Source organism: Hetaerina americana, unplaced genomic scaffold, assembly GCF_022747635.1.
Source record: "Hetaerina americana unplaced genomic scaffold, ioHetAmer1.1.p SCAF_2, whole genome shotgun sequence".
In the NCBI taxonomy this organism is placed as follows: Eukaryota; Metazoa; Arthropoda; class Insecta; order Odonata; family Calopterygidae; genus Hetaerina; species Hetaerina americana.
The window spans coordinates 75418972-75442336 of NW_027286763.1; the positions used below are offsets into that span (position 1 = coordinate 75418972).

Sequence of the window (23365 nt, forward strand, 5' to 3'; positions counted from 1 at the left end):
CGGTCGACGTGAACGCTGTGTGTGTGCTTTGGATAGGTACGCTTGGAGTGAACGCTCGCGATCTTCCCGCGCGACCAGAGCGCATCCGTACCCTCCCGCGTGGCGAAGGCTATGGGTCCCCGCCATCGGCCAGAGTGCGTACTCTCAGGACCGGAACAACGCGATATATCCGACATCCGAAGACCCAACGTAAAGACTTGAGAACCGTATGTCGGATGTAGTTTAGGCAATTTCCACACATCGTTTCATCAACGCGCCCAAATGTCGCAGCTCAAACATTGAGGTATTTCCTTCGTGTATTACAAAAATCGAATTTGTGGAAATTATATACAGAGCACCTGCAGACATGGGACGCTTCAATAAGCTGAAAGGTATTTGCTAATTTTACCTCAATCTAGCTCCATTAATATATATTTTATTTCAGGCTACTATTAACACGCAATGCAAAATCCTTACGCATATTTTGTATTTTTATTATCCGTATGCCTATTTTGCGAATAACGCCAGTTCTTCTGGGCAAACTTTTATCATTCAATGTCTTTCAAAAACACTGGACAATATTTTTGGCTCAGAAACAGTGCGACTTTGTTTCTCACGTCAGGCCTCTACATTGCATTGTTTTTGAGGAAGATTTGAGTTGGTGATTGAATTATTGACATTAGAGAATTTCCCGCCGTGTTGGCTCGAGTAATTTAACAGTTGAAGCGCATATCCAGTCGAAAGCTTGACATCATTTCTTCACAGTAGAAGGGTCTGGACACAACTAATTGTTCGCTTTTTGTCACGATATAATTGACTACCGACCAACTGGTATCTTATCCTTAAGCGGATACAAAGAAAAGGACAGCCTTGAGAAAATCAGGCTGTACTCGTAGTTGCGTTAAAAATCGAACTCTCATTATCCTTTCCATATTTTTATGACTGGAATGGAACCTTACCTTTTTCAGCAATGACATTATTATACATTTCTTGCAATAGAAGCGAAGATACTTTGATGACGTTTTTTCCACCAAAGGAACTAAATTCTCGATAAGAATCAATTCTGACGACTTTATTAGAACCGATCTACTTGAGGATTTTGGATCGGCGGCTACGGCTCGCCAACTCCACTGTTGAGTCAATTAAAACATCCTCAGTCACCAAATCGCTCTCAGTGTGAGATTCGGATATGATCCAATTACCACTTTATGCATTTAGGAGGAACGATAACTGGAAAAAATCTTCCCGGAGAAAATATGGTACCGACCGCCAGGGTTTGAAAAAATTAACATCACTCGCGTTTTGGCAATTTGTTCATTAATTCCGAGTTATAGCTTCAGCACTTATTTGTAAATATTCGGCATAAAAGTAGTGGAAGACTATCTTTCAATATTTCACGGATATTTTTCCTCAGTTCCGTGTTTTAAGCTGTGATCAACGTATTTTTTTACATCTTTAAATTGGGATCACATTAATGTGCAGTATTAATATGTAATTGATCATTTGTTCATGGAAGTATTTCAGAACTGCAGGTAGTAGTCGCTTATAGCTGTGAATTCATCAATAACCGTAAAGTCAAGAATTGATGTTAACGAGGCATTTTTACAGCAATGCAATTGGTTCCCCCGTTGAATCCCTCTTAATGCCTTCCCTTCTGTTACCTGCACTCGAAAGGATTGGAGTGAGACTTGCTAAACGAATAAAATTTTGTAACAAGTAATTTTGAGTCATCACGTCATTGAGTAATCCAAAAATGCATAGCCCACGCGCATCATTTAATACCTCGAAGAAAATCATCGCCGTAGTTAATTTACCGATTAGCGGCAGGTTTTTAATGATCCCTGAAACCTATCGCACATTATCGTGTGCTTTAAAGCTATCATGCGGTTTACAAATATGCGATGGGACGGACTATAGCTTGGAAATATAATAAAACTGAAGCAAATATGACATTTCTATTTAGCTAGACATACGTGAATGTATTACTAGTACTTGAAGGTTCGCCTTTGAAAAAAATACTGAACACTTAAATAAAATAGAGGGGAAAGGTGGCCTAAATTATTGAATACTTGAATAAAATAGAGGGAATGCGCATTAGGTTATGAATGGGAACGAAGGTTGTACGGGGAGTCGGTCCGTCTTGGGGGGAAGGGGTGATGGAGTTTTGGGGCGATAGTGAACGCCCCTCGGGACTCATGGGGGTGGGAGGCGCGGGGGGTGGCGGGATTTTCGGGTGCGCAAGGGTTAAGGCAATGGGTGTGGTTGGGGGGGTGGTCGGTTTGGGAAGTGTTCAATCGGTTGGGTGCGTGCGTTGGGCGGTTGAAACTCCTGTGCGTTTGGCTTTGTGCGGGCGACGTTGTGTGGGAGAGATGTCCGTTTCTTAAAAGTTGTCGTTGAAGGGCAGATGGTTGCATATTCCGGGGTGGGAGACAGGAAACAAAGATTCAGCTTGAAATGAAACGCTTCATAGTAGTCGAAAGCGTTCACTGAAGGCACAAGGCCTACAAAATACCCACAAAACACGCAACGTTGACAAAGAAAGAAAGAGATCTGACTGCTAAACAGAAGGATTCTTTATTCTCCGAACGCCGTATTCGCAACCAAAACACGAGCACGTGGGGGCCTTAACCTCTTCCTTTTGCGAATTTCTTTTATTTCATGACTGCTACAAGCCTTTGCGGCGGCAGGCGAGGGACGCACACCATCGTTGAAGACGCACGCTCCGTTAGGCTGGTACGCACTGGGATTCTTTGTTCGGACTCCTTTGTCGCGCGAGCTCCATCTGGGATTCATTGCTAGCATCCGGGACGCTCCGCAACAATGAATCTTGCATCTCGTGTGATGCGTTTTGATATTTTTTGAATCCCATCCGAAAAAAGGATTCTGTACGCAATGTCGCGCAACATTGAGTCAGTGCGTACGTGAATCTTAAACAAGGTGAACCTCTCTACTATTTTCGCACTTTCCTGATTGTTTTTTTTCGCTTTTCTGTTGATAGCAGTGATAATGTGGACAACAGATTCCACTTTATAGTTAATTGAGAAGTGGAAAGTGCGGACAGCCTACCAGAGAGTCCGATTCTTCTACCACCCAAGCGCAAAAGAGTATGCAACACTCCTGATTATATCAGCGTTTAAGGCTTTGCAATGTATGATATCTTTGACTGAGGCGGTTGCGAAAAGGGACAGTCATTCAATTTTTACCGATTTCATAAGTGATTCTGTATGAACCGCCAACAGACCACAATACGAAGTTAATTTTGGCAAAAAAGAATATAACTCTAATTATTTCTAATTTACGAAACGGTTTATACGCTCATAATTCACATTCATAGCCTACTACTCCTCACTCCACCGCACCCTACTGTGATGGCCCTATTATTATTGCAGTTCCTTCACCGAGTGGGAGTGATAGCACACTCGACTACGACATGCATTCATTGTCCTCCTACATGAACAATTACATGCCAATGTAAACTTAACGTTAAATCTCCTATTTTTACATTTCTAAAAATAATATTTCTTTTTTATTTTAAATGAGAATTCAATTATTAGAAATAAAAAACAATTTTTGCTTTTTTATTGCAAATTGAGCAATAAAATAAACATATACCTACTCCATACAATTAAAAAAATTACATTTATACACGTTCTCAACACAATGGTGGTGGCTATGCAGACTCCAGGAGCAAACTCGGATATTATAGGTTTAGCAATTTTGAAAGTATGCATGAGACTTTTTTATGAGTCTCCACTTGCGAGGAAACGGAGAGTGACTGCAAGCCTGTTGGTAGTAGAGACTGCCACCCTAAAATTCGTCTCCTTATTCGGAATACGTGGTCCGACTATTTCCAGAAGTCATTCAAAATCGACTGGGTTCATGCGAACAAAATTTCTTAATCCCATTTCATCCTCCGATCTAAGAGTGTCAATAAGTTTGTGCCCATGCTTATTCCGATCCTTGAATAAACCACGCATCCACCAACGCTGTAGCTTCCTGTTAGCTTTTTTATTACTCCGTAGAGTGATGCACTGTGCTCCTGCAATCTCTGAAAGCGCGACCTCGTTCGACATGGCTCAGATTCAAACTAGATGCGTACACGATTTCCAGGGCGACAATGTTGCGGGGTAAACAGTCTGCGAAATGAATCCGAGCGTCTGCGACAAAGATTCCGAACAAAGAATCCCAGTTCGTACTAGCCTTTGAGTTCATTTCTTAAATGCTCTTACACTAAAATTTCCTAAATGCTTCTTGAAATTAGCCATCAATTTAAAAGCTTCTCCAGTTAAATCTTTACTAATTATCCATCCGTTATCGACACGATATGGAGCGTGGTTGACGAGTGTGCAGAGCGTTCTGCTACAAACTGGCGGACCCCAGTTTTAACCTGGGAGGCACTGGGCACAATTGCACTCCAACTGCATGATATTTTTGCGTACCAGAGACTGTTTCCTAAAGCTCCAAATCAATTTACGAGTCCTCTTAAATGTAGACGCGATAGATATTGGAACATAATTGCATCCATTTGAAGGTCCACGAATAAACTATGAAGATTGTAAATTTACTTATAGCTTGTAGCAACTGGCTCCAAATCTTCCTCGGGAACCTTGGGCAGCATAGGGAAAGTAACTGGACCACTACCCTGATGATTGATTTTCTGAAGCCTAGGGCTTAGTGCGAGGTTAGCTCCAGCCCCTGCTAAGAAATCAACCTTCAGGCTGATTGCTGTATTTCGGTTATTAACACGAGCATGGGAAGGTGCATTTGAAGTTTGCTTTAATCACAAAGTATCTACTCATGGCAAGAGCATATTATTGAAACACGAAGCAAAGGGACTTGGGTGGAGTTAAATAATTTGAATCTCTTCCTTCATTTTACTACATATCTTAAGACCAATGTGAAAACAATAATGCGCAGAATACGCGAAAGTATTTACTGTTGTAATTCTGAATTGCTATTAACTTAAAACATAAGGTCCTTCAACATTCTCTTGTCCTCTGTGCTGCATTTCAGTGAACAAATATTACCAGTTGGTAGAATCAAAGACACAGGCATTTTAACCGGTATTTTCCGGTTTTTTATTCATTAATGTGGAAAATTTTGTCCGAAACTCCGAGTCTAATTATTCACTTTGCCTGATAAGGCACTCGCCTGTTAAGGTGTTTGGAGATGTTATCGCGAGTTATTTTTCAAGCAAGCAGGGAAGCAAGTGTTTCTCTCTTTACTGATATTTCATTTCAACCCACGAAACGTAATAACCTAATTAAAGCCAATTCTTTATATAAGCAAAAGTAAGAGAAATGTGAGCATTCACCAGAAGGTAGTTGACTCCGCTGAGCACCGAAATTTGATCGCACGAAATGCAAAGGAATGGGAAACGAGTCTTTGCGAAAATTCAAATTATTCAGATCAAAACGTCTACGTGTGACTTATATAGCCTTTTAGCAAGCATTTACATTAAGTTACGAGGAATAATAAACATTGAAACCTCGGTTAACGAGTACCCGGTACAGCGAGTAATTAGCATAACGAGCAAGAATATTGGTCCTAAAACGACTCACTTAACGAGCGACTTTTCCTATAATGAGTGACGAGAGGGGAATACCCGGATTCATTGCACGCCTGCTACCGCAGTTTGTCTCTAGCACTCGTTCCGCTAGAATCTTAAGAGTCGTTAGTAATCACACATTTTTCCAAATTTGTGTTCAAACATATTATTAGTGATTTTTTGGGCAAAGTTAAATAATATTTTGTGCATATTTTTAAAAATGACCCTAGAAAAAAATCCATGAAAAGAAAGCTGCGGGAGAATAAAAATAACAGTAGAAATGAAAAGTAAAATCATTGAAAATCAGGAACAAGGTGAGAGCGTGGATGATCGAGTGTGCACATCAACAATTGGTTGACATCAGCGATTGGCCTTTTCTTCAAGAACACGGACTGGACTAAGGAGATAGATGCTTTTCAAACAAGAGTATCTGGGCAACGGCTACCAACGATGTTGAAAGGTTGCTTCTCATATACATAAACGAAAAGCAATTGTAATGCAATCCATTGACGAGAATTTAAATTTTGAAAAGGGCTAAGTGATTTTCGCCGATTTCATTAATCTGGATAATTAACGGGTGAGCAAGAATTTAAGGGGAACCGTGCGTGGTTCGTGAGGTTGACGAGAAGAACCGTCATCCAACGGCATTGTGAGGCATGGATAAATATATAAAAATAAAGGAGAGTCAAAGGCAGCAGAGAACAGGGACTTCAAAAAGCTCGTAGATTCTGAAGGATACCTGCCACAACATGTTTTTAATGGTGACGTGACGGTTCTCTTCGGGAAGAGCCTATATTTGTGCACATAACAGTGTATGAGAATTCATTGCCCCAACACAAGGCAATGAAAGGCCGTCTCACGCTGCTATTTTGCACAAATGCGAGCGGCGATTTAAACGTCAAATCCCTGCTTTTTTACCTTTCAGAAACTCCACGAGCCTTCAAGAAGTGTCAAATCCAAAACAGCAAGCTAAATGAGATGTGGAGGCCACGGTAAACTTTTACATCGCACGAGCCATTGCCCTTTTAAGGCAGGGGAGATGCCCGCTATAAATTTATTTAACGATCAGTCTGAGTCGTATTTTTACCAAATTTTGAAGTGTTGACGAAAACAAATGTCTCCAGACAGCTTTCTAGTAAAAATGAATTTGGTACGTATCATAAATAATTAACAATTTATTTCGATTCTTTTTTGCTTTTGCAAATCGAGTTCGAAATCCCGGTTGCTTCATTCCGCGATTGAAGAAAAGGTGAACGTGATCCACAATCCTAAAATATATATATATATACGTACTTTTCTTTGAAAATAAAATAATTTTCGCGGAACGGATTTCGTTCGCATGATGAGGTTCCATTGTACAGTTTGTCTCTAGGATACCTACTTTTCATAGAATTTTAGGAACACATGCCAGATTTTGGTGGTATGAACACGCAAACGACAACCAGTTCAACGAATTAGCATGCGTGGATTCTTTTCCCACTGCGGATATGGTTACAGTATGGTTAAGGTACGGTCATCGCGAAACGGAATATTCTGAATGAATAATGCAATGCAAACTGTCATCTACGGTAGGAGCGTCGCCAGCACCGTTGATTTACGAGTACCAGTACCGAGAAATCTAGCGGGGAATCTCATATAGCCTGTAAAATGAATTTTGGATGCATAGAAGGACATTTTTTTACCTTTTCTCCCAAATCCATTGTCTACTGGCATTGTTAGTTGTAATTTCTTCCAAATATGTGTATAGTTAGCAATCGCTCCTACGAACAAAGATGTCCTTCAAAAGGGATTCATTTTGCTGCAGAAAATTGTGTAAATTATCCCAGAAGTAGCAACATTTTCCCGTGATCCATCTCCAGCAAGCATCGCGAAGCATAAAAATATTGGTATTTCAGGTTATGATGAAGCCCTTTCTTAGGTGGATCAGTCAATATTCCTTTTTCTATTCCTACTCTACCTTGTACCTTTCGTTCTTGTGTCCATTCTTTTCAATATCCTACCAACACCCACAGAGAAAAAACAAACCTCTTCAACACAGGTATTACTACTCCTGAATTAGGAAAATTAGTGTTGCGTTCTTAGCAATTTTTTCATTATTTTATTTCCATTTGTTATGTTAACAAAACATAATCAAATACGTGTTTATGCTCTTTGATCAAATCGACCATTTCTGGATAATGATTTTGGTCAATAATTTATTGATTTCGGAAAATTCATTCACTACGAAACACTAAAATTTCAAATTCGTTATGGGCTTCTGGCTTCCCCGGGTATTTTATGATGGGGGCGTCATGATTTGCGACATTTTCAACGAGGTTGTTACGGCTCTCCATTCGACTTTGATAGCTGCGCCCAATACTAACACTGGCATATTTAGTAAATGTTTTGCTTAAAATTCTCTCGTCTGAGTATGGATTTATATTTACTGAAATAGAAATGTAGTCGTGGCGAAATTTTTTAGGATATTTTAGTGCCCTGTAAGCCACCGCTAGGGTGTGTGGCAGGGGGTGAATACACACCAGATGAACGTTGACCCAAATAATGACCCTACCGCGATCGGACAATGTTATTCCAATCTGTTATCGTTCGTGGAAAAAATGACATACAATGACAAATGACTGTACGCTCTTGCCCTCATAAAACTATTCTAAAAACTCTTACCACATAGAAATAAAAGTACTTGAGTAAAAGTAAATGGTCTGAAGTAGAAAAATACCGGGAAATTCGCATTTTGAGAGTATAATAATACTATTCGTACTAAATAGCGAATTCCGTGATATTCACCAAAAATTCTCTAAGTACGCATTCAAAATATAGTTAATGCATTTATGAGTGTTCTAACACACTACAAGTCACTCGGCGACTAAACTACAATTAAAAAGTCTGCTGACACTGCTTAATGAAGTAGGCTTACGAAAGTAGGCGAACGGCAAATCATCCATTAGACCCCCCAAGAGTTCCACAAAGAGCGCCAAGGTTATCACTAAACTCCGGTGGCGTCGAATGTCTCCAGGCTTCCCAGACAGGCAGGTTCTGAGGGACTCAGACTGGGCTTATCCAGCAACAAACGATATTTCAAAGCTATATTTCATTGGCGGCCATCCTCTAGATTTTCGTCGGATAGTTGTGGGTCCAAACTTAAACGTGGGACGTGAGCGGCATGTTTTATAGTGTTGTCCCGATCATGACCAATGGTGTTTCCGCGTTAATGTGGTTTTGGTGATGAGCGGCTTTGTAGAAGAAACGCAGATGTCAGGATAAAAAAGAAGAAAATATTAAAATCCTGTAACGATTTTTTATAGAAATTAGATCAACTATCAAGTTTCTCCTAAATTTCACATTTTATTTGAAACGAAAAGGCCACCAAAACCTCCACACGTTTGTGCACAAATTTCCGCGTAAATATTAATAAAACCGGATCTTGGTTAAATTTTTGCACGATCCCTTCTAAATATTATTTAGCCCACTGCATAGAGGGGCAGGTAGGGCTATACATTTTGCAAAAGCCAAAGAGCTCTTACAGAAACTCGATATTTTTAGATATTTTAGTACCCTGTAAGCCACCGATTCCCAAGCCATCAATTAGGCAGTACACCTTTTTCGGTTGATAAATATTTTTCTTTTCCAGGATAAATTCCTAAAATCGGCTAGAAGACTGGACTAATGCCCTTATTCTACGCAAAGGATATGTTCTGGGCCGTATTTTCACCACAAAAACGCATAAATAATGCCTAAAATAATATGTTTGACTCGTACCCATACCAGCACCATATCCGAACTTATTTTTATGGAAAACAAATGCAGTATTTATCTTTATAACCTATGTAAACAACTAATACTACTTTATTTAGCTTTAACCATTACTATTTAGCTGTGAATTAAAACCAACTGAAGGCAAGTTCCAACTTTTTTTCGTCAAAAACATTAAGATTAAATACCAAAATTCTTGAAAATTTTTGGTAACTTGATTTTTCTTATTTTTTGGCAAAAATCAAACAAAATAATTAAAGCGTATAATAGCGAATTGTTCAGCTACCTAACAGAGGCTCCAGGTTCGAATTGCAATGACTGTGGACACCACCAGTTACACCCATGCTGGGTTAGTTTTCTTCCACCAGATCTACCTCAGAGACCACATCCGGCACATGGAAAGGATCTGACCCCTCTATCTCAATGTACATGTATGATTAACATGCCATACACTCCGACCAAACCAACCTCCCAGTTGATTAATGTTCTTGATTTTTCACCAAAAATTCGATTCAATATTGATAAAATATCTTTTCAGAAGTAAAATTTAAAGATAGATTTAACCTGCCATTTTGCCCACGAACGGTAAGGGATCAGAAAAACGTTGTCCGCCCACCCTAGGGGGGCTGACAAATTTACTCTTTACTCTATGTTATAATATTTGGGGCAAAATAAGTCTGGAGTGTATTCACTCCCTGCCACCCTAGCGGTGGCTAGCAGGGTACTAAAAAATAATAAAATACCGCACGTATTTCGCGGCCCATAAGACGTACCCGGCTCACAGGACGCACCCATATTTTTCGGTTTAGACGCTGAGAAAAATACTTGGATCTAAAAGAAAAGGATCAAAGTATTTCGATTTTAGCACGTAATACGAAGATAATTGGAAATTTTCATGTAAAAACTAGCAACTACACCCATATCAACGTTTATTCATCGTATAATCCCAGAATATCGTCATCACTGCCGCTTAATCGTTCCCGAAGTTATTTTTACTGGGGTTGTCACTTTCCTCTTACAAAATGTCATCCTCACTTCTAATATATAGCGCGTTGCTAATTGAGCATTTAAAAAAAATACACTATAGTAGCCTCAGTTTTAATTTTCCGACAGGAATTTTTCAATCACAACCCTAGAAATCGACGGCCGTTTCGTTCTTCCCGTAATACGAAAAGAGGTCAACCTTTCTTTTGCATCCAAGTGGAAGTTTTGACCATTTAGGAGCACATGAGCGTACTTCTTTTTCATTGACTGCATTCACTAAATCCATGGTCTGCTTCCTCTATTCTCGTATCATCTTCTGTTTTTATTGATGCTGCTTCTGTTATTCCACGAACGATAAGGGATCAGAATAATATAATCCGACCGAGGTGGGGTCATATTCGGGTCAAAATTAGTTTAGTGTGTATTCACCCCCTGCCAAGCATCATAGTGGTGGCTTGCAAGGTACTAAAATAAATAAATATCGAAATTTGTATTGAAAGCAATCATTTTCTATGCCTTTACGATATTCTCTTACTATTCAAGGTTGAAGGTCTGTAGACTCTTGGAGTTCATCGGGAAAGATACAATGTACGTACGTATTATGTAATGACAGAGGGGCGACATCCACGTTAGCCTAACGCGATTAGTTTCGCGGAAGTGTCACATGTGAGATGAAATTAAACGCGCTAAACTGTATACATTAACTATTTATTTGGGAATTTTTAAATGAGTTATTAGGGAGGGAGCAAAGTATTTAAAATCGGTTGCTTTCTGCTGTCTCAAAAGATTGTATTACAGAAATATGTATTCAAGGCAACCATTTCCATGCCAGATGCAAGGAATGTAACTTAATAATAAGTATTTTTCCAGAGAATTGGCTTGAGCTTATAGGTCAAAGCTATACCCCTGACCCATTAGACACAGGCTGATTTTAAAGCACATTTTAGAGAAAAAGTGTCTTATAGGCCGAGAAATATGATAATAGCAAATGCAAAACATCTGTCATCAGGAGTGCTTTGTCTATTTCTCACCTTTATGCAAAGCTATCTTGGTATTATGTGGTATTAGATAGAGCCAAGTAAAAGGATAGGGGTGAAATCTAATTTTATAATATGGGGTCACAAGTGCAGCTTGGGATAATAAAAAATTGTGAATACCCTATGTGCATATCATGTGGATTTGCATCAATACACATTTCCTTTATAGAAATTGTAATATAGCTCATGATACGACTGTGGACGTGGTTTAATTGAAAATGAAGCTAATTTTTATGATGCAAGTAAATGTTGTTTGTAAATACTTTCATTGAGAAAAGCATTGAAAGAGCTTTTAGGGGCTATTTTTTTCCAAAGCAAAACGTTTTCTTGTTCATATTGGATTAATCAACTTTTAGACAGCTATGGCCAGGATGGAAAAATGTTTGACTATTCTTATATGAGGAGTGTTCTCACCAGTTGAACTATAGATTCTGATCTGTTGTGCACATATTGTGTTCAAATTATAAATTCAACTTTCTCAGAACCTAGAGATCAATTACATAATTCATTATGATGCTGAGAGAGTAGGTACTCTGACCATTTCTCTTTGGCTATTTGAAACATAAAACTACATGCATCAAATGAACAAAAGCATTCAGCTCACCTTAGATAATTATAAATACATAAAATGTCAGGACGGTGGTGTCATAGGTGGCAAATGAGATAGTTGAGGTTCTCATACGTGTCCCATAAAGTAGGATAGCTCATAAATATTAAATAATCCATTATTTAATATTTATGAGCTATAATCCACTAACTATGCAAGCACTGTACCCCACATCATCAAACCTAATGTCATGATGTAGTGGAGTATAGGAAGATTACTTGATTCAATATTTTTTACTAACGCTGTGATATCTTATTTTACAGGTGGAATCCCAGCTAGGCATGTCTTGTGCCTACTCCTTTTCTTTGGATTTGCACTGGCATTTACAATGAGAATAAACCTTAGCATAGCAATTGTTGCTATGGTAAAGGAACAGCCATTTGAAAGTGAATATAATCATACTGGTAACAAATGTAATGAAGATGCCAATGAATTGATCAATGGCACCACAAATAAGGTTAGTCTCCTGAATATGAATCTACTCAAGAATTCTAAGAAAGAGACAAGGGTATGATAAATTGACTTGGTGCACCAACTCTACAAGGGGCAATTCTGTCAATTTGTCAACAATGCTTACAGTGTTTGATATGGGTCAAAAGAAAAAGGAGGAATAATGCAGTATTGTTCATGTACAGAGCGTGGCACATATATTATGCATACTTATAGGACTACTGATAGTTGTAGTGCATACTCATTGACTTAAAATCATCCCACAGTATAAACACTATCATGAACAGAAAGAAATCTCCTTTCCACATAGTTGCCAATATGTACTATAAGGCTTGAAAATAAATTGCTTACATACCTACTCTGTTCAAAAGCCATAGAACCACATAATTTCCCCTGGATTCTCCATAAGATGACTGGTTTATCCTTTTATTTGGAGTGATTGTTTCTGTGATTCTTCTTAGCCTCTGACCCAATTGAAAATTATCCCTGAAATTATAATTTAATTTATTATTATAGTGAAGTTAACGAATTGATGGAATGGGGGCCAGTTTCTTTTAGTGTCACCAGCATATTTCCACAAAGTTTAATTACCCACAAAACCACAATGCTTGGATCTTGGGGTTTATAAAAAAAAATATGAAAAAATATTTTTACGGGTTTATTAAAACTTAAAATAAGTCGCATCATACAGTTTCAACCCAAAAAAGATGCAAAACTATTTTTAGAACAAAAATAAGATGAGATGTCTTAGATCTGGGAAAGATTTGTAACAGTTTCCCTCCATAGCATAGATGTGCATTAGTTTAAGCATACGGTGCATGTCTAGCTTCCCTTGGAAATACTTTTTGCAGTATGCAATGCAAAAAACATTCTATAACTATGTGTTGTGCCATCACTTTTGACCACCTCCTGAGCCCTAGTCCTCACAGTCCCCCCCCCCCCCCCCAGAAACCTTCACCACCAGGTAGTTTCCTTATTTTTCAGCATCCTCAATGCTGGTGTAGCTAATGGGGGAGGATGGAGGGGTAGTTTCACTCTAGGTGACTCTCACTTTGCTACAGTATTCAGGGAACCAAGGCAGCCCTGAATGGAGTAAAAATGAAAATCCTCCAGGTCCTGATGGCCCAAAAACACAAATAAATTTTTGCATGCATTCAGATTCAATTCAGCAAAATTTTATTCATGACCTTTTTCTTCCGTTTGATTTGTCATTTTTGTGTTTTGTAGCAAGCTTACAAAGTCTGTAGCAAATTATTTGCCTTAAATTGACCTCGATGGCGTATATTGAACACATTTGTACAACTGGTCATCTCAAGCTCATTTAACTTTACCCCAAGGCATTTACACTCTGTATTTTTCCATTTTCGAATCTCACAAAGTGGAATTTTATCTATTTCCATTAAAAGGAAATATTTCAGGAATTGAAAGGGATGGAAAATGCAGGGATCAACCTGGAAAGTACAAACTCTAGATACTCTTATGATCAGCGATGTTAGTGCCAGTTAATAATATTAAGTCGTAGTACCAATGATTCCATCTGGGTACTAGGATAGTTTTCCAAAATGGCGTGATCAAACTCTTGCCACCCTCTCAACTTGGCAAATTAACTCTCTCTCTCCAAATATATGATATCACTTCTGGTCAATATCTCAGGTTATAAACTGAAAGTCAGCAGTGTACAACTACACCTAATAATGAGTGCAGCTTGTTCAATGAATGGGATGTCAAACTGTGAACTGTTCGGTACTTCCAATTGAAAGTAAAGACCTGCTAATTTCACATTTCTCTCAGCCTCTCCAATCACTGTATATCCACAATTAATGATGAAAAATTAATGATAATTACAAGAATGCTTTAATGTTCAATTACTCATGCCTTATAACAATTTTTTATCATTACCAAGGTTGGCATTGATGGTGAATTTGACTGGAATGAAATGCAGCAGGGAATAGTGTTTGGTTCATTCTTCTGGGGCTATTTGCTATCACAAGTTCCAGGAGGCCGTCTTGCTGAAACAATTGGAATTAAGAAAGTATTTGGAGCAGCTATTATTTCCAATGGAATTCTTTGCATCCTATTACCTTTACTAGCAAACATTCATTGGTCTTTTATCCTAATCATTCGAGCTGTTCAAGGACTTGGACAGGTAGGTTAATATTTTGCTCTCTCCTTTTGCTAACCAATTTGCCTGAAATTTTTAGTTGTTAACATCCTAATTACATTTTTGACATATTTTAAAGGGAGTGCTGTTTCCAGCTTTGAACGCAGCAGTTGGGCAATGGATACCTCTGGAGGAAAGAGATCGTTTCATCTCTTTTGCTGTGCAAGGTATGTGTCCCAAAAATCAAAGGATTCATAATGTGTTTAATGACACCTTTTTAAAGTTGAATTTATGGCATACACAGTTGGATGAACAAAATTTAAATCTGCTGAAATAACAAGTATTCATTTGAATTCATTATTTGTTAGATAAATGTGAATTACTATCAGAGAGTAAAATATGTATACAATACGTAGGGGTCATTCATTATTTGTTTTCTCTCCTGTACTAGTCATATAACTCATACATATACTATCATATGAAAGTGATACATTATGGCACTATGTTTTTCATATTTGATAAGAACTTGACTTTCATTTTCCATCGAATATTCACTGGTAATAAAATGTAAGCTAACTCATTTATTAACTCGCAAAATATTTCCTAAATTTTAAATTGATAATTATATTATTGCATGATGTTGCTTATACTGATACTATTGCATGGATATTGATATAATAGATTACATTATTACTATTTCGTATTCTACTGGTCAAGGTAGATATTGGCTAGATATAAAATAATTTTATATAAATAGATTTTGATATAAAGTAATTGCCAGTGAGATTTATTATTTATTAAAACTATATTATAAGCTCATAAACCCAAAATAAACATTTAAAGTTTTTTATTTCATAGATTCATTCCCCTTTCATGATTCTTTTGTCTTAATAATTAGTAGTGCAAATATGATTACCCAAGAGAATAAAAGGACAATAGAGCTGAGCTCTCCATTTCTTTCACATTTCAATGATTGCTTTGGGTATTTTGCATTCGAACTTTTAGAAACGATCGCATAACTCTCAATTATTTTAATATATTTTCCTTGCCATTTTATTACCGAGTTTACAAATCATCCTGGTACATTGTCATGCTCAGGATTACCTATTCATGTTTATAAATTACTCAACAAATGTTTCTTGCTTTCACTCTTAACTAATACTAATATTTCAGACAAAACAGTGTAATACATTGATGTGCACCATCCACATTTCCAAGAAACTCTTATACATTTTTGACTTGGAAAAATGATGATCTAATCCCACTGAAGACACAAACAGATGTACTTATTCTTCAGAATGAGGTACTATTGTATTCCACATCATAATCAATTGGTTGCCATTAGGTGCAACCCTGGGTACTGTGGCTTCACTGCCTCTCTGTGGAATAATATTGACATCCTGGGGATGGAGAGCAGTTTTCTACATAAGTGGATTATTGGCATTGTGCTGGGGAATACCATGGTTCTTACTGGTCTATGATTCTCCATCTTCACATCCCCGTATATCCAAAAGTGAGCATGACTACCTTAAGAGTAAGGTGCCTTCCATTTCAAAAGAGGTGAGTAAATTTATAAAGTAGAGCTATTATTGAAGAAACATTTGTAGCTGTTAAGAAAATAGGATCAAGTTCTTTTAAGAGAGTTGGAAAATCAAATTATTCTAGAGATAATTCTGTGGGTACCATCCAGGAAAAAATTATTCAAGCTAGAAATCTGAAATTTCCTACTGAACCAGAGTAAATTTGAAAATTCCCTCATTAATAACATTATTGGCCTGCTATAGTATCATATATATTACTAGGACATTTTGTTTCATCGCTTACATTAGATCTCTTTCATTTATCAAAATGATAATTTTCCGGTAGTCCTCATTCCAACTTGTAAATGCAATTTATGATCCAAGAAAATAAGAGTTGACACCAACTCTTGCTGCCATAATACTACAAGTAATGCCATTAGAACATGCCATAATGTTACCAGTAGTGGCATAAGCAAAAAATAATACAAAAGGTACTTCTCTGATCAGAACATGTGTTGTCTAATTTGTTTTGCTTGAAGTAAATTAACAAAATCTTTGAATATAGTACTTCTACTCCACCTATGTATACTATTTTGACATCTGTTTTCCCCTTATCCTGAAGCATACCAAAAACTGAAGCTTGTCTGTTAAGTAATTCATTGACTTTCAGAGAAAATGAAAGATACAGTAAAACTAAAAACAAGTTATCGATAAACCTAACAGTGTGCTACAATCCTTTAACAACCATAGACTTAGCAATGCAGATAATAAATCTTAAAAGATCTAGAAAATTACTAACAATCCAAGAGTACACATAATTTACAAGAAGATCTTCAACTTCATGACTCTTCTGGGAATTCTATTCATGATTTTACCGAAATGGACTCCATACTGAATGGTTTTTACCTAATCCATCTAAATCCCATAGTTTCAGCCAATTATTCCCATATTCCTAACAAATGCAATTCATTATATCTCTTCCCTTAGTCAGCTATGGAACTGACTAACATTATCAATAAAATCTTTTCATTCATGAGTCCCTAAATATTGGAATTTTCCCAAGCCTTCTTAAATCAGCCAAAATAGTGCTAATATACCATGGCCAAGTTTGTGAAATGGCCATGAATTCTTATAGACCAATATCCCTGCTGAACCAGTATGGAAAACATTTGAAATAGTTCTCTATCATCGTCCAGTCTCATATCTCAAAACACAATACCTATTCTCCACTTTTCAACATGGATTTAGAAAAACCAGGTCCACCACAACAGCTGCATATCACATGGTGAATCTAATACTTTTTGGTTTGGATGATATAACTGAAACTAAAAGATTATTTTTTGATTTCACAAAAGCTTTTGATTGCATGAATCATAATCTACTCTTGTATAAACTGAATGTTATGGTTTAAGAGGTATATCCTCCAAATGGATTGAATCATATCTAAGTGAATGGCATCAGCACGTGGAGGTAACACTGGGTTTTCCCCAGGTTTCTGTACTTGGCTGTATTTTATTTTTAATGTACATTAATGATAACAGATAAGCTTTAGCCCTCTGAGGGAATAGACCGATTATTGTATGCTTGCGATACAAATATTATTGTGTCAGCCTCTTCAGTGGACAGTTTGACAGAAATAGCACAGATAGCTGAAGTAGCACAGTTTTCCAATGCATGATGTAAAATTCCTTAAACCCAATAAAAAAAAAGTCCAGACTGATTTATTTCACAAATAAAAACAAAGTTTTCCCTGCAACCTCAGTAGCTGCAGCAGGTGTAAGCATCCCCTGGAACAAATTCCTGGGAGTTGTCTTGCATGGAAACATGTCTTGGGAGGAACACATTACCAAATTACGTAGAACTATACTTCCTTGTAAGAAATATCAGATATTCTGTAAATCAGAGGTCCTTCTATTCATACATAATAGTGAATTTTATTCTCATGTTACTTTTAGAATCCTCTTCTGGGGTTCTCCCAAAGTAGGCATAATCTTCAAAATCCAAAAGAGAATAATAGGTGTTGTGAGCAATACTCCCTGTGATACACCCACCATGATTTAAAAAGATTTGGTTTATCACCCTCCATGTATATATTTAATATCATCTTGCATGCAAAGGGTAATATTTCTCAATACATGTCAAACTGCAATTACCATAGTAACTATACAAGAGCCTGCAATGACCGACGCCAAACATTGGTCAGAATACACATTACCACTTCTGGACCCAAAGCATTGGGCTTCAGGTTATTTAATAACTTCCCCATGAAATCAAAGATGGAAAGAAAGCACCCGTTTTCAAGAAATAGCTGTTCAACCTTTTGAAAAATAACATTCTATTCTGTAAATGAATTTCTGGAATTGCCACTACACATTCAATGCGGACCAAACAAATGCTTTTGTTAATATAGTAGTATATTGGTAGGTTTCAGTGTATATATATATAGTATTTTTTTTAAATTGTGAAGTTTATATCTGCCGTGCCCTGTATTTTAGCATGTGTGAATATGCACCATATCTCTGGACAAATACATGCGTTATTATTATTATTATTAACCAAACAAGTGAGAGCTCATAATAAGCTTCATACCTTTAAGAATAGGTTCCATCAAGTTATATGAGGAAGTAAAACACTAATAAGATTTATATAACAGTTTTCTCATGATCCCACGATTTGCATCTCTTGAAATTCGAAGGCAAGCGTTCTCTCGAATATCTCGAAATGTCCAATCACCGTCGGATAACTAATCGATCTTTCCATGCCGCGAAGTATGATTTGAGGTTGAGGGATAAGCTTTCATTTGAAATTGATAATTGGTTATCGTAGTATTATGAAAACAGACATATTTAAAAACTGAGGTTTCGGAACTAAAACTATATCTGTAGCAAAATCATTCATCAAAAATATTATTTGCGTTTCATTGTGCGAATTTAAATGTATTTCGAATTGCATAAAATATGCGGTATTTTTTACTGTATGGATGATGGAGTTAACTCGTGCAATATTTCAAATTGACTAAGTGTATACTACACAAAAGAGATGCGACTTGTAGAATTGAAAAATATATATTTTGGTTCATTCATATAAAATATTATACAAGGGAAAAGAGGACATGTGCTAGGACAAAAAAATCTGCTAGTTTATTCAACATGAACATCTTTATGCATTTAAAGGGAATGAGAATGGATCAGTGGAAATTTCCAAAGCTCTCTGGGATACTCAGATTAAATGGTTAATGAATGGCTTTTCCAATGAGTAGCTGGGTGAACACACATTCATAAATAAACATGTTCACCTAGTATTTTTTTCTAAATCACGTCTTTGTTTTTTCACAAGGCCATTGGAACAACTAATTAAACACTTAATGCAAAGCATAACTGTTGTGAACTCGCTTAGCTTACACAAAAATTTGATAATGGAAGATGGATAAGTGACAGCAATTATAATTTCTATTTTACAGAAGACAGCAATGCCTTGGTGCGCAGCCTTGACATCAATGCAATTTTGGCTTGGGTGCATTCCAGCCTTAGGTAATGATTGGGGATTCCATACACTTCTAACTCTGGGTCCTAAATTTATGCAAGCAGCACTTGGTTTTGATATAACACAGGTAAGTTTTCATTAAAATATTTCAGTTTTTCAAACTATTGTGATTGAAAATTAGGGTTGACAATTATTTCTGATTTCACTATTCCCTGATATCTCCAGATCATAAATCATGTAGTTCCCAAAAAATTACTGGGAAGCATCATACACTGTAACCAGATGTTACTGGATTAAGATTGAAAGTTTCAAGATTGATGTAGTGGAATACGTTAAAAAATTTGCACTCTTCACCAAATAAAAGATTAATTATAATGACCAGTGCAGCTCACTGAGCCATCATCAGGTCCAAGACAAGAGATCTTTCCTGTTATGATTGCTCTTTAAGCTGAAATATATGTTGTTATATTTTTTTATTTGGCTGAAAAGGGCAATACTTTTAATCCTTTATATTATTTACTGAAATACACAAATATACTTTCACTTTTCCATTTCATAATCAAAATGTTTATCTTGTAAATTTTATTGAAATAATTTTGAAGACAACTGTTTAATAAGTAGGTATCTAATTGAGGAGAGAAGTAATTGATTCCCATTTTGTCTTAAAGGTGAATTATTACTATTAACCACTCTATTCAAAAGAATTATTATTATCTCTTCTATGGATGGATATGTCAACCTCTTTTGTTGTTATTATTGTAGCTTTTGACATCCTTTTCCATTGATTAATTATAGCACTGCAGCAAGCAAAATGTTTAAATCTATAGATTAAATACTAAGGAATAAAAAATAATCAAAAGGAAATGCCCATTTTTTCAGAGTATTTCTCTTCCCTTTTTCATAAATGGAGCATACCTAAACTGTCACCAAAAAACCACACCAACGGCCTGGCCATTAATGGTTTTTCTTTCACAATAATTATTTTTTTACCTTACACAAGGTTTATAAAGGGATTTTTTAAGATGATGTACAATCCTGGCTTCAGATGTTTACAGAAAGCCAAAGGAGAGGGATAGTCAGTTATCTCATTGAATTCCTATGCAATAAAAATGAATAAAGCAGCAATTATTAAGGTACATACTATGTTAATGTGTATGCATATATCCTACTTGATTCCGCCTTCCCCACATTTCCTGTATTTTATTTGTGTTCCTATCCCTTGTATCTATTCCCATGCGAATGAATATTTGTTCGCCATGCAGTGGGTTTTTGTATCTGAATGTGTATTTGTCCAGTGAAGCTTGTCTTCTTCTCCTAGCAATACATGCCATAAAACTCAATGTTCCTATCATTTATGACATAGTATGATTGCTTTCCTTACTAGCCCCTTTCCTCTTGTCGATTTCTCCTTTGGTGGTTGAAACAGCTCCCAAACGCCATCTCCTGGTCAAATAATCTGGGCACATGGTTAAATAAACCTCTCTGCAGATTTCAATATACATTACATTTCTTCGATAACTCAAGTGGTTAGAGCCGGGAATATTTTTGCACTTGTGATCTGCTCGATTCCATATTCCCCACCTCTCCTGTGTTTGTATTTTACATGTGCTCCCATCCCTTTTCCTTATACCACGTGAATGATTATATAATCCCACAGGTACATATTTTTTTTACAGAGCAGCTTTCTTTCAAGCCTACCATTCCTCTGCCAATATGGTTTTGCTCTGATTTATGGCTCAGTGATGGACGTTCTTCTGGAAAAAAAATTCCCTGTGATTTGGGTTAGAAGAATTTCAATTACAATTTGTGAGTAACATAAATTTCATATCTTTGCTTGTAAATACTCTATCCAATGGTGGTAATAAAAAATAGAATGCCATAAAAATTAGTTTCCTAACCTTGAATTTTTTTAATATTTTGGTTGTCCTTCCTGACCACATGAAAGTGACATTATTTACTGAGCACAGGAATTAATATATTGTTCAATTGTGGTATGACCAAAAAATTGAAGAATGATTCTGAAAGGCATCATTTTTTTTTTTTAAAGTAAACATACCCATTCTCTCTCATTTTTAGTCTTCTGCCTTAGTATTGCCACAATACCCTACATAAAAATCAAATGCAGACTAATAAAGTGAGAAAAAACTAGTTTTATTTCATATACATGGATAAAATAAGTATATAATTTTGAATACTTACGAGGGTCATCCGGAAAGTAGTACCCGTTCGTGAAATAAAGACACAAAAGTAAATATTAACAAACATAAAAAATTTTATTTGAAAGAGGATACTTTAAACTACTTCTCAACATAATCTCCAAGCAAATTAAGGCATTTGTCATAACGTGTGACAAGTTTCTGTATTCCTGCTGCATAGTCCTTCGCCGCCAGCTCATTGAGATACGCGAGGGACCCATCTTGCACAAATTTTTGCATAATGCAGATGGTGTTTAACAATTTCATGAACAATTGGGAAAATGCTCACAGATGTCATCAATTGTGACGCGCCGATCGTTCCTCACGAATTCGTCAACTGAGCTCACCAGTTGGTCTGTAATGACAGACGGTCTCTCCGAACGCTCATCGTCGTGTGTGTTCCCCCTCCCCATGTTGAAGTTGCGACACCACCGCCGAACAGACGACTCGTCCATTATATTGTCTCCATACACCTCCTTTAATTGGCGATGAATATCACATGGGCGAACGTTTCTTGCATTGAGGAATTAAATCACTGCCCTCACTTCACAACTGGCGGCGTTCTCAATTTTTTTAAACATTGTAAACAATCACAGAAACAACACAGGCAATGCTAGCGTCACGCAACTTGGCTCAGAGAAGGCAGACAAGCCACTGAAGCTATCTGACCTCGTCCAGCGGCTACTCGCGTCGTCAGCACTTCATGCGGCACGAACGGGTACTACTTTCCGGATGACCCTCGTAAAATTGTTAATTTGCATTCATGACAAAAAAGCAAGTGAATTCCCACTTATTTTCTAATCCATTGATAGGGCTGTGAATGTAAAGAATAGCCAAAAAGATGGCCAAAAAAATAAATGCCAAGTCTACCAAGAGAAAGAAAAACCCTTAATAAATATTCCCTAAGTGTTTCATAAAGTGAATAGCAGGGAGAACACATACTGGCCACACAAAAGAATGATGGCTTATGACTGAGTAATGTATTACACTCACAAAAACCTTTAAAATAAATGCGAATGCCATCTTGGGGTTTGTGTTTATCTGAAATGATATTAAAATTGGCCTAGTTGCTAAGGATAAAGCTGGGGTAAATAGTAGCCAAACAATATATGTTTCATATAGGAGAAACAGTTCTGACCCAATCACCATCACAGAAATGAGTGGATAGAAGAAACGGAATTCGATCACCAAGTTTTGAATTCTCAATTGGGTTCTATCACATTACACATGTTTATGTGTGAAAATCAATTCACAGTTATCTGTTTGTAGTCAAACTTGAGTCTATCTAGTTTATAAGTCAAACTAATGTTAATGACAAAGCCATTGAATTTAAAAGGATTCTACTGTACATCCAGAATAGATGATTTTTGCAAACTTTACAGGATTAAAGGTTGTGAGGATGTTAGAATATGATGGATTTATGTATGTGTATTTGAATATAACAAGAGCTCTACTTTAAGTGACAAAGCCAATGAATGCTTGGAAAAAAATTCTTTTTATAGCTCACATCCTCCCTGCCCTTGGATTAATTGCCATCACTACAACTGGATGCAATGTTACACTGTCAGTTGCCATATTGACATTCTCTGTGAGCATGATAGGAGCCTTTTCCTGTGGATATTTTCAGAACCCCCTTGATGTTGCACCAAACTTTGCAGGTAAACCACACAGAAGAATATAAATGAACCAAAAATCATTTTGAAATTGTATA

At 36.8% G+C, this 23365-nt stretch overlaps 1 protein-coding gene across 2 annotated transcripts in view; it reads left to right on the top strand.

Moving 5' to 3' along the window:
- Positions 1 to 23365, top strand: part of LOC139687996 (sialin-like) — a 27671-nt gene continuing 4306 nt past the window's right edge. The window contains exons 1-8 of one of the 2 annotated variants that reach the window (XM_071585386.1): positions 1 to 371; positions 12169 to 12362; positions 14259 to 14501; positions 14596 to 14683; positions 15802 to 16016; positions 19437 to 19586; positions 21136 to 21265; positions 23157 to 23312. In XM_071585386.1, the coding sequence (XP_071441487.1) occupies positions 347 to 371; positions 12169 to 12362; positions 14259 to 14501; positions 14596 to 14683; positions 15802 to 16016; positions 19437 to 19586; positions 21136 to 21265; positions 23157 to 23312 (1201 nt within the window). In that variant the 5' untranslated portion in view covers positions 1 to 346. Of the gene's footprint in view, positions 372 to 10898; positions 10928 to 12168; positions 12363 to 14258; positions 14502 to 14595; positions 14684 to 15801; positions 16017 to 19436; positions 19587 to 21135; positions 21266 to 23156; positions 23313 to 23365 lie in introns of those variants that run through there. The other variant, XM_071585387.1, reaches the window with a different exon arrangement.